This window comes from Cydia pomonella, chromosome 10, assembly GCF_033807575.1.
Source record: "Cydia pomonella isolate Wapato2018A chromosome 10, ilCydPomo1, whole genome shotgun sequence".
In the NCBI taxonomy this organism is placed as follows: domain Eukaryota; kingdom Metazoa; phylum Arthropoda; class Insecta; order Lepidoptera; family Tortricidae; genus Cydia; species Cydia pomonella.
The window spans coordinates 6028251-6040923 of record NC_084712.1 but is presented as its reverse complement, the minus strand read 5'-3'; the positions used below and the strand labels follow the sequence as shown (position 1 = coordinate 6040923).

General features: G+C 36.3%; 1 protein-coding gene and 1 non-coding gene across 2 annotated transcripts in view; both read left to right on the top strand.

Annotated features, from left to right (window-relative positions):
- Window positions 1-12673, top strand: part of LOC133521915 (caskin-2) — a 439796-nt gene that overhangs the window by 208772 nt on the left and 218351 nt on the right. Inside the window, exon 2 of the mRNA XM_061857040.1 lies at window positions 2613-2654. Coding sequence (XP_061713024.1) covers window positions 2613-2654 — 42 coding nt within the window. The remainder of the gene's footprint in view (window positions 1-2612; window positions 2655-12673) is intronic.
- Trnal-uag (transfer RNA leucine (anticodon UAG)) lies at window positions 2392-2471 on the top strand. The gene has a single exon. It is a non-coding gene; the product is annotated as a tRNA-Leu (tRNA).

The following is a 12673-nucleotide window of genomic DNA, read 5'->3' as shown; positions in this document are numbered from 1 at the left end:
TCTTGTCGAAAATTCGCAAAAGCAATCGCAAAAGTCGTTTGGTCAAACCGTCGAACTTTATTTGTGGGCCCAAAGCCCTATAACAATAAATCTTGCATGTATTCAGATTTACGACAACATAAACATGCAATATCATTTTATTTAACGGCTAAGATATAATCAGGGACGAGTTAATAATAAGGCCTGTCAATCTTTAAGCGTTACTACTACCCTCAATTTCATAAAAACAGGCGACTTTCTATGAAAGTAAAGACGACATGAGTTGGGCCCTCGCGCCATTTCATGCAATTCTCCTCGTGTGCGGCCGCTGTAGGACACCATCACCAGCGCGGACTTCCGAGGGCTTATCGCGAAAAACTAAAATCGAATTTTCGTTATCTGCTTCTCTATTGCTCTTGCATATTTGAGCGATAAAGAGTCAAATGTTTTTCGCAGTAGTGCTTCTGGTCGAGATATTATTATTGACGGTTCGGGAGAACCTACCGAATCTATGAAGAAAGATGTTCTTTCAGATTTGGTACCTAAAAATGCTATCAGCTTTAGGACCTCAAAGATCGTTTCACATCTGAAATATTACGTATATTACATATGTAGAACTGCGGCGGTGTCATGGTCGCCTTTTTATCACTTACCATGTCATGCATCACTTTCGCACTTACATACTTGTTAGAAAGTGACAGGCATGATGACAGATGATAAAACACCTAACATCTTACCCATACTGATGTGAGGCCACTTACAAAATGTATGAAAACAGTGCAGTATTGATGGCAACTAATTACCTTCAAGAATATTTACTTGTATGTAATACTGTGCTTACTAGTCTTCATTAGTTTCTTGTCTCTGGTAACTCTGGATATAATGCAACTATGATGCTTTTAATAAGATGACCCATATGAGTATACTTAGACTTAATAGCTATAATTCTTTATAGTAAACCCTTCGGTATTTGGAGCTATTTGGGTTTTATTTGCGTCATTAATTTCGATTTTATTGGCATTCTGGAGATTATTTCAATAGATAGGTATGTTAAAATATTTCAAAATTTTAGAGGAAATAATATTTTTAACCACAATTTATGTGTAACAAGTGTAAAGGTTCCTATAATAAACAGTAGCCGGGAATATTTTTTTTAAATCTCCTTTTGCTTAGGTTTTATACCTACCTAATTTAAACGATACGCTTCACATTTAACGATTAATAAGTTTAAAACTAACCTAACTTCATTTTATGTAAGTAGTTTATACACGCCTTACAATTTTTGGATGGAACTCAACGGGTGACTTTATTTTAGCCAACCGGCTTACTATAGGCACAATAGGACATGATCCGAATATTTTTTACTAACCAACTATTATTAAAATAAACATAGATTAAATACATCTTAAATAATTTATTTACCTGCCCTACGAGTACTTCATCAATAATAAGTAACAATGCCCGAGCATCGTATGTCCCTTGCTAATTGAAACCAACGCGAATTTACACAGAAACAGCAGGAGTTATTCCCATTATTTTAAAATGTACTGGCAACACTTAAATAAGCAATAATGAACTTTATATCATTCCAATAAGGTTTGCAATAAGTTAACAGCGTTGATGGTACTGTCCACTCAAAAAACTGCCACCCGCTGCGGACATTAGTTTTGTCATGTTGGCATAATCTTTAAAAACAAATAGGAGAACTATGCAATCAAAAAACGACTTTATTCGGTTATAATAAGGTTGTAAATAAAATGATGGTGTTCATGCAAATGGGGGAAGTTGCGGTCACTAACGGTTAGACAATAGAATTAATAAGTTTTTTTCGGGAATTCATAAATGGAACATTTATGATGAACAAATATTGGTCTAACTTCAAATCGTTTATAAAATAAAACATACTAGCGGGTCAAACCTTCTCTTGTAAAAATAAGAAAGTGACTTGACTTCGGTTCCACAAAAAATAAATAAAAAGAACTACTTATGTGAAAATTATATACAGGTACATAGATGTATTCATAACAAAATTCAAATCAATTCATTCAAATCAATTTTTTTTTTTTTTGGGCGGGTTTAGGGTCGGCAACGCGCATGTAACTCCTCTGGAGTTGCAGGCGTACATAGGCTACGGAGACTGCTTACCATCAGGTGGGCCGTATACTTGTTTGCCACCGACGTAGTATAAAAAAAATTGAAATTGATTTCTGTGTTATCATAAATCATATTTTATGTTATACCTGATGTAATCAATATTTCTTTTTTTTTCTCCTACAATAAAGTGTTTATTTACTTGTATCACTAAGTCAGACATAAGTGCAAATTATATCTTTTTATTCAAGGTTGAAAATTGCAGACATGAGAAAAAACTAAGTATGGAATGATGTCCGTATATTCACCATATGACAAGAAGGCAGCGTGGCCGAGTGGTCTAAGGCGCTGGTTTTAGGCACCAGTCCGAAAGGGCGTGGGTTCGAATCCCACCGCTGTCAAACTGTTTTTGTATATTTTTACTTTATATAAATTTCCTTCGATTTAAATAACGATCTTCCTTATTTTTGCTATATTTTTGTTTCTTATGTAATACTAATAAATATTTAAAATTTGTTTTAACAAATGACTTTTATTTTCAGGTACACCCGTTTTTGCTGGCATAAATCCCGCGCAAAGTAAAGGTAAAAAAAAAATGTTTTATACTCACAAGTACTTCAAGTGCTGGGCACACCGGGCATAGGACTACCAGGGAAGTCCTACGGACAAAGAGTCTTTTCACGTTAGTCCGATCAACAGAGGCGTTTGTTGGTCGCAATATTAAACAAAAAAATATATAATTTACCAAATATAATCATTATCTGACAATAATTTTATAGGCTTATCGAAATGCAAAATGTTACTACATATTTTATTACACTATTTTATTTTCATTAAATTATTAAATATATTAATAATTAAAATACCCAGTAAAATTTTATACTTAATTAGGACCTCAAATACGTAAGAAGCCTAACCTAAACTATTACACGACTATGGGAAAGTTTATGATGTCCGCAGTTTGTATATGTAGAAATGTATGTTTGGGGATATTTTTGTGACGAGTGTTGTACTATTGCGATAAAACCATTGAGCTGATTTTGGTGAATGAGATATCAATCGATTCATTTTTATGACGTGGGTGACATTTTACTTTGACATGACTGAAAGAGGAGAAGGTTCTTTTCACAAAAAGCTGTAGTTGGCAAAAGATTTACGAACTTTTTTCTTTTGCAGTCAAATTGTAACTCCATTTATAGACCAAGCTGTAGCGAAGGTCTACTTCTCGAGCAAAAATGTTTTCGTATTATCCTCTACAGGTTGCAATTCTCAACCGTTTCAATATTTTTTTTTTATTGTTGATCCTGGTTTCGGAAAATTTTCAAAATGGCGATGGCGGAGCTATGCAGTTCAGTTTTAACTTATGCTCGCGAGGTCGAAATTAAATATATTTAATCATCGAGCCCGCTCAAAAAAATTCAGAATTGTTTGAGAACTGCGAGTACTGCGACCTGTAGAGGAGAATATCCGGACATACGAAAGCATTTTAGCCCGAGCTGAAACGTAGACCTTTACTAACGCTCGGTCAATAAATGGAGTTAAAGCTCACGGAGCCACTGGTTATTTTCATAAATAAATTAAAATACTCTTATCCATAATCTGTCTCCATTGACCAAGCAATTCGCCATTTAAAAACGCCGTGTGAGAAAGATGCGTATCTCGATTGCTTTTTATTTCTGCATTGCATGCGTTTTTCGAGTGGATGAATTTCAATTCCCGCGTAAGTGTCTTTGTTTCACGCCTGTTGGGTTGAGTGTTGATTCTGGCGCGTTGAATATCAAATTACTTGGAAATTATACGGTTAGGGTTGACATGAACTTTCTGGAAAATTCAGGATTTCTATGGCAACGAGGTATCCGGTTTCTCTCTCTACAAGAATACGACAAGCAAGGAATTTTCTTTCTAAAAAGTAGGTTTTTTGGTGTGAAATTATCTGGCTCCTGTATTTCGGATTACTTATCCTAATTTTTTTCTATTCTTCCTGCCGGCAATTTAGGTCTTTATATAACGATATTGTTGACATATCAAATCCTAAGGCACCTTTCTAGATAAATATACACAATGTTTTATTTACAATAACAAAATTCATAATGGATATATACAGATGATTACTATAACTAGCTTAAATCTAAAATAGGCCCTTGAGGCATTGTGCCAAGGATGCTGGCTGCATTTCCTCGTTGTATCGCAATATATGATACGTTGTGCGAGGAAGCTGCCAGCTCTTCGGTCACCAGTTACGTCAGCCAGAAGTTTCGCGATTTCTGCAAAATAAAAAACTTGTGCGCGCTGGGACCCCATGGACCTAGATTCCATTTTTTTCTATATTGCAAGAAAATGTTCAGGAGTATGTAGTATTTTTAAAATTTATAGCTGGCAGCCCTAAACCTACTGTGGCATGTTAAGGAATACAGAAATACCCATGTGCGCCTCGCTTGAAACTGGGCCCAAAGCCCAAGTACCCCGATAGGGGTTAGGGTGCACTTAAATGAGTTAAATGCTAACGTGTGAATATAAAATTAGGTATTTGCAATATGAGCCTTAATACGTCTACACATACAGTTGATTATTTAATCTTGACTCTGGCAAGAACGTATTCAATTTTATGTATTTTATATTGATATACAAGGGCAATTACAATGGCATATTAAAATGTAGTAGGTATAATCTGCAAAACTATCCCTAGGAAGGTAATTATAAAACATTGTTTTAACGTTCTAGTAACGTAATAAATTCGTTAGTTTCAAAGTAACTACTTAAGTTTTTACACCAACCCTTCAGGCGCTTAAGTGATTTGAATCGGATTGTTTGTATGGGACCCTAATACGTTTATGCATGACGTTAAAGCGATTTGTCTGTCCATACATTATGTATATCTTTCAATTACTTTGTAGGAGGTAAATCGTCGGTCCTTAAGACGATTTTCTCACGATTAACTCAAACTTATTGAATTAAAAAGTCTTATAAACTTTGGGAAAGCTAACATATACAGTACATTTTGTTTTAACAAAAGTAATAGGGCTTTAAAGTAACCATTAACGCTAGACAGCAGTAAAAGAGGTTTTCTCTCACGGTAAGCATTCCTAATTCTTTACGTCAAATCTTATCGTTGTAAGTCCATGTTGTTATTCATACGACTATCAAACTTATTTCTAAAAGCTTACATACTATAATCGCTAAACTGCACTCATGACTTAAGTTACTTCGACGCTTACTTGTAAAATTTCCTTCCGAGTCATAAGGACGTAAGTATGCTCATAGTTTGAATGCTCATAAGTCCTTCTGTACCTGTGTGGTGTGTGTTAGGTTCTAACATTGTGTATGCAAACGACGACGCGCTGTATCAGTCAGCTGCAGTACAAAGAATTCGGAGTGCGTGCCACTAAGCGGAGGAAACACTCATTATTTAGGTGACATAGTATCCCTCAGTGCGGTCACCAGGCGTATGATGGATGTGGGTATTGCACCTGATTGAAAAAACCAACATTGCCATTATTGCGTTGTCATGTAAGTAGACAAATGGGGCATTCTACAGCAATCTCATTCCCCTGGCTGTACCTATCCTCCTAAGCAGCGGCGGCTGGCGACTAAAAATTATGGGTGAAAGCTAAAACTACAAAAAACTGTTAACCGTCGCAAAATACCTATAGATATCGGTTTTCGTCCACCCGGTCATTGAACTCTCTTTAGATTTCGGGTAAGTACCTATGTGCAATGGAATATAATGCTTTACGAATATCGTGAATGAATATATGAATGATTTTTTATTTTATGGAAATAAATGCTAAATTGTTAACACGCCAGTTTCGGACCAAACATTTTTACAAAAGTTGAAGGTCGTCCTTTTGTATCTAACTCGAGTCAATTTTGCAAAGTTTTTCACATTCTTATATGGATGTCACGTTATATTCATTCATTTTTAAACACTTTACCACAAGCAAATTATGTGCACTCACTTTTTGAATTCTTGTCTAATTATTTAGAATGAAAACAGTCAAAATTGCATTCCCGCGCGTATTTGCAAATAAATGACAACATGGCGCGCGGAATGCGCGCGCATTCGTCGAGCGGGCTAGGCGCTAGGGGCGCCGCCGCCGCTCCAATTTTACGTCTTTCTTCATAGAACATCTTCTGTTTCACGTGCGGAACTGCGGCGAAACTTCTTTTTAGCTCTTATGGAATTTCCTATTGATTCAATGTACTAAATCTTTTTTCATAGGAGCGCAATCCAAAGCGCTCCGCTTCGCGCGTTACGTATGAAATTATAGCAGTAGGCGAGTAGTCTTATGCTAATGAATAATAATTACTTATTTAACTATTATTTACATGTTTACGATAGAAACATTAATTATAATTATGAATAGTAGGTACTATAATTTCATTATGATTATTTATGGGAGTGCACTGCACAAGCGCTCTTTAAGGCGGGTCGCTACCGCTCCTAAGGCCCAAGGTCCTATAGTACTTCTTCAGTTTGATGAAATTTAAATCGTATTCAATTGGAACATAGTCGCTTTTGCACTGTTCAATTTTCAAAAACAACGCAAAATCAACTCTATCTCAAATTCGGGTTCAAATTTCAGTGGCAAATTTTGGATTTTTTATTTGTATGGCTGGGCCTTAGGAGGCTATTCGCAAATTTCCAAGAGATTCCGCTCAGCAGTTATCGTTGTAGATGAACCTTGGCACGAGCAACAAAGTCATCAAAAATTAGATGCTAATAAAGCGGCATCTCCTGGGAATTTGCGAATAGGTATAGCCAGGGGAATGAGATTTTTGTAGAATGACCCAAGTATGACCATGTGCGTAGTCACTAAATACATATTTAGTTGCGCGAGGCATCATATTCAGTTGCTGTAACGCGCGCGGCTCGATTCACATAATGTAATGCGCGAGAGGGACAGAAAGCTGTCTGAACACATAGTTTGTAGCATAGATGGTCCAGGCTGACGATGACGCGTTCAAATGGCATCTTCAAAGAAACTATCTATCTGGTCAAGATTGCAATTTGCAAAGAACCGTCGGATGAAGACAACAGCTGACGAAGCGACATAGGGAGATCTTAAATTTGTGCTATGTAGTATAAAAAATGCAAAGCACCAGACAGCATCCAAATACTGTTTAATTAGAGAATAATAAAATAAAAAATATATATCTGAGATATAATTTGAGGTGGTTCGCGCTCAAAACCTATCTGACATATCCAAGCGACGTCGCTTCTGAAGGACGCAGCGTCGTTCCAGTAATGTCCACACTGGAATCGATAAATGGTGTTGCCACCTTTTACTAGTTCATGCCTTCCATTCAACTACTATAAATACTATAATGGTGATGATGACGTACAGTCTACAACTCTTGCCTCTACTAGAGTTTTCAATCAGGCCATTTTACGCACGAACACACGCGTCTGGCGCCCCGATTCGTACAATGCTTATAAGAAGTGGCATTTAATCAACCAAAAAACGTCACTTTTGACACTGATAGATCGGTATCGTACCGCTGTGACTTTTTATAAGCATTGTTCGAATCGGGCCGTACGCTGTTAACGAACAGACACTGATCATAACGAACACACAAGATCCAACAAGCTCGCCGTCCCAGACGGCTGTAAGTTACGTTAACTATGAAAATACGTCTCATTACGTCCCGTATAGTGAGTGGTTGTCACGTCCCAGTCCCATTTATTCTTGTAGCTAAGTCACAAACAAACATACTTTGTGTAGGACAATTGATCTTTATACTCGTCAGAGTTCCAGTTTATAACAATAATTAACAAAAAAAGACACGTTTTGTACTAAATGGTAGTACATGTTGTAGAGGTTTTTTAGTACCTTGGCACTTTTTCTAATTGAATACCAGCTGTCTCCGACTTTGAAAAGTATTTTCCAGTTAATTAAAAACGATTTAAGAATGACTTTACTATATCCCCTCTTATTGCGGTGTTCCTTTTGAACTGTAATTGTCCAAGATGAGTCTAGTCAACGCGCTCATCTTCTCCATTTAGCTATGAGTTATTATGTCGCATCGACTTCCATAGCTAGGTCGCTAGTGACCCTGCTACGAAGCTAGAAGTTTTATAGGTTTGAATCGTCGGCAAGCCTCAGTAAAAATAGTTAACAGGCTTTGCCACTGGGAGTCGCGTAACCCTCAATAATCAGGAACACCATGGAAGTACTCTACACATTTTCCTATTGGATACCCTAGTTCACACCCGCCTGTTTAATTATCCTGAAAATTTTGATATTATTAGTACGGTCACGCTCTGTGATGGTTGAGCCATTTAGAGTACTAGTTAAATTGGTTATTCAATTTTTACGCTATGGAATATTAATTGTATAGTACGTTTTTTTATCATTAGAAAGAGGGTAAGCGATCTTGACTGTCTTTTTATTAAAAAGCACTTTAAATTACAAATAATAAGTCACGGCAAATATGTAACAATTATAAATCATAAATGATTGTGTACATTATTTTGCTTTCATAAGTAATATAAACAAACTTTCAAAAAGCGTTTTTCAATAATTTTTATTACCCTAGTCCTCACCCGTATTAATTAGGTACTCTGAAAATTTTGTTGCAATTAATACGGTCTCGCTCCGCGATTATTGAGAAATTTAAGGTCCTAGCTAAACTGGTTGTTCAATACTTATGCTATGGAATGTCCAATTTAGCTAGGACCCTAAATTACTCAATCACGGTGCGTGATTGTACCATAATGCACAGTCACAATTACAACCAAATTTTCCGCGTAATTAGTACAAATGTGAACTAGGGTATTGTATTATTGTCCCGGCTTCTTGACACGGCTAACAAAAGGAGGAGATTTAAATAAGTCTTATACAGTCATAGCCTTGCAATCCAAATACATACAACCAAATTCTTGATAAGCTTGTAAGTAAACAATGAATATGAATAAACAATACGTTTGAATCGGTACGTTTCAATGTCAACTATGGGGCTAAACATAGATGTTAGACAGCATATCATTAAAACACTATTAGAAAACGTATTCACACAACAGACTATTAATGTTTTAAGCAGTTGGTGGTGGTGTGTCCAACATAATGGATCACTTGTCTACTAGATGGCGGATGTGACGACTAGCGGTGATAATTACAAAGCATGTGGTGTTTCCACTGTAATTTAGGAAAAAAGCGCGACCGCTCATTTCAAATATTTATGTCTTATGCTTACGACCAGTGAGCCTAAGATAGTCGTGCTATACGCGCTTTTATCGCCTTGTCAACATAGCCGTCAAGTTGTTGTTTCTGACAAGTGTTTAAGTGCGAGAGTGACGCATATGACACGATAAAGGAATAAATGTGCTGCACTCATGTGAATTATAAACATCAAGAAAAAAATGCTAACATGAGCTAAATACGGTGTTGCAATTGTAGATTGTTATTGTTGACCAAGGGATGAAACGCATATCAACGCGAGGTAGTTTGGAATAGTCCGAGGCTGAAATTATGCCTTTCACTCGAGTTATATACTGTACTTTTCATTGCGAATACGAGGAAAGTAAAATACAAGTGTTTTTTTAAACATGACTAAGTATTCACTTTTATAATTAGTATTTCTTGAGGGTACTTTCATTTAACAATTTAGGTAATAGTATTATTATTTATGTAATGGATAATTAAATACTTATCAGAATGAAAATTGTATAACAAGTCCATTTTAAACCAAATGTTAATTGCTTATCGTAAAAAAATAAAAAACGTACTTGGAAATTAAAATCCAGAACAGAAACGTATTACTTTCTGCACACTTCATAGAACAACAATGACCACTTTCAGAGCATGAGAAATGTAATACTTTCTTGACTTGACAATATTCACACAGGCCTTTTTACTGAAGGTAAATGTAAAATAAAAGAGCGGCATTTCTGAGGACAGTGATGACGTGGTCTTCGTAAAAGCTCACAGTCCGTTGGTGGTAGTCTGTGCTCCAACATAACTCATAGACGGCACTTGCTAGAACTGCCTCCGAAATTAAGTCGTGTGAACCCGCCATGCATTCTCATTGCTTCTACGAGCGCTGACTATTTGAGTTCTCATACAAACCAGCGTAACATAGTCCTCAGGTTCCAGTTATTTTACTTTATATACTAACACACACATAAGAGCGTAACATCGATTGTATGCCGGCTGCGGCTAGATTCGTTCGGCGTGCATTTTTGATATAAGTACAAACTTAAACGAGACGTAAGTGTTTTAATGGTATGAAATGATTCTAAAAGAAAAATTTAATCTACTCTTAACTATATTAGCATAATAAATTTTTGAACATTTTTCCAATGTATTTCGTACATCGTGATTAGGGATTGCAATCCGGTCCGGCGGATCCGGTAATCCGGCCGGATCCGGCACTTTTCAGGAGCTACCGGATCCGGTAAAAATCACCGGATCCGGACCGGATCCGGTCAAATAAAAAAAACGCCTAAATACAGCATGCACTGTGCGGTTTAGATGAGGAAAAGGCGACGGATGAGAGGTATGAAGTTAAACAGAGCATAAAACGAATGAAAAAGTTTAAATTTAGTTAAATAAAAATATATTTATTATGACGATGACTGGGAACAGAAGTTGCCTTTCATGTTGGTGGCAAGATACGACGATTTCATAAATACTGTAATAGAAGGAAAAATTAAACGATGGAGATGCCATGGAAGGCATTTGTAATTTATGCTAAAGAGAAGAAAAGAGTGTCATAATGTTGTGATAGGAGATTAAAAGTAAACAAATGAGCAGGATTAAGTCAGCGGTACTCAACCGACTAGAGTTGGGCTAATCAATATGTGTTACATGTGTGAATGAATATATGATTGTAAGTTTGTATTGAAAATGAATGTATAATGATAACATTGATAATCTTTAGTTTACTTCGATTTTATATATATATGATAAAATTGTTTATTTTCTATTCAAATTTGAGAGAGAATCTTTTGTATTTACAATTTCATCCAATCTTATGCAATTTCGTTCATGGTACATGCTACTCTACGTCTAGCCAATTCTTTATTTGATCCATGTAACTTTTCTTAGGGAGTCCCTTTCCGCGATGGATTTCAATCCTACACTCTATTATTTTTGGCATGAGGTCGTCGTGTCATGTTCCATTCCCTATAATTTGACCAATATAATTTTCTGTAAATTAAAAAAAAAGTTAAATTTTTTAAATCATACAGTCTACTACTTTCTTGGGCAAAAAATGAGGGAAAATTTAATATCATTTTGGTTAATAGTAAAATATCTTATTTTCTTACTAGAATGGATGTCAACGTTACAAAGAATTCAATCAAGGAACAGTTACGAAAACTTGTCTTTTCAAGGAGTTCCAATTCCCACCCCACATCCCATTACCGGGCTTTGGAAACTAATCAAATTTATAATTGTAAACGAAAATTTGAGCACTTGTGAATAGTTATATATAATAAATGGCCAATTTCATATTTAGGTTTTTAAGTGATATTGACAATGTCACACTTTTTACTACGAAGGGTTATTTTATTGTTAAGATGTTATTTATTAACTTCAAATTATAGATTTAGGCATACGTATTACGCAAAAAACCAGAAAAATATGTCATTTAATTAACTTTCATATCCCTATACCAAACCGGATCCGGTCCGGCCGGATCCGGCCGGATCCGGCCGGATTGAAAATCAATCCGGTTTGCAATCCCTAATCGTGATCACTTGTAGCAGCTGTGACGTCGTCTCATTAAAACGACGTTTTAAGTTAAAACAAAGTAGTGCAACATTGCTTGCTGAATTATTTTATACGGAAAAATAAGTCGTCAATTTTTCCAGTCGTATCAAAAATACACGCTGCGTAGACTCCTCACTGGTTGACATTGCTCAGTCCGGTAATTATGGTTGGTGCAACTGTTGTATTGAGCTTTAGACTCATCGTATTAGGTAAGGGATTGGAATGACGCTGGAACAATCAAAGTCCGATGTCGTATCCAGATGTTGATCTTTGCAAAATGTGGTTTTGAGTTTATTTTTAATATGTAACAGTTACGAATTTAAGGCGTTTGTTTATTTTTATTCGCATGCTTACAAATTTGGATATGGTTAGTGAATAAATAGCGCGTCAGAGTCGCGAGTTTGAGTCTCACACACGTTTCTCGGCGGGGCAGACGTTTCTGTTATGGGATAGCGTATCGTTATTGGTGAATTTCCAATATGATTTGGAACTCTGGTAGCCGTTTAAACTAGTGGTCACTAGATAAGTTTTGCAATAGACAAACATGAAACAATGAAATGGTAAAAATGAAAGACATATATTTTTTTTTTAGAAGCGCTGGTGGCCTAGCGGTAAGAGCGTGCGACTTGCAATCCGGAGGTCGCGGGTTCAAACCCCGGCTCGTACCAATGAGTTTTTCGGAACTAATGTACGAAATATCAGCTGATATTTACTAGTCGCTTTTCGGTGAAGGAAACATCGTGAGGAAACCGGACTAATCCCAACAAGGTCTAGTTTACCCTCTGGGTTGGAAGGTCAGATGGCAGTCGCTTTCGTAAAAACTAGTACCTACGCCAAACCTTGGGATTAGTTGTCAAGCGGACCCCAGGCTCCCATTAGCCGTGGCAAAA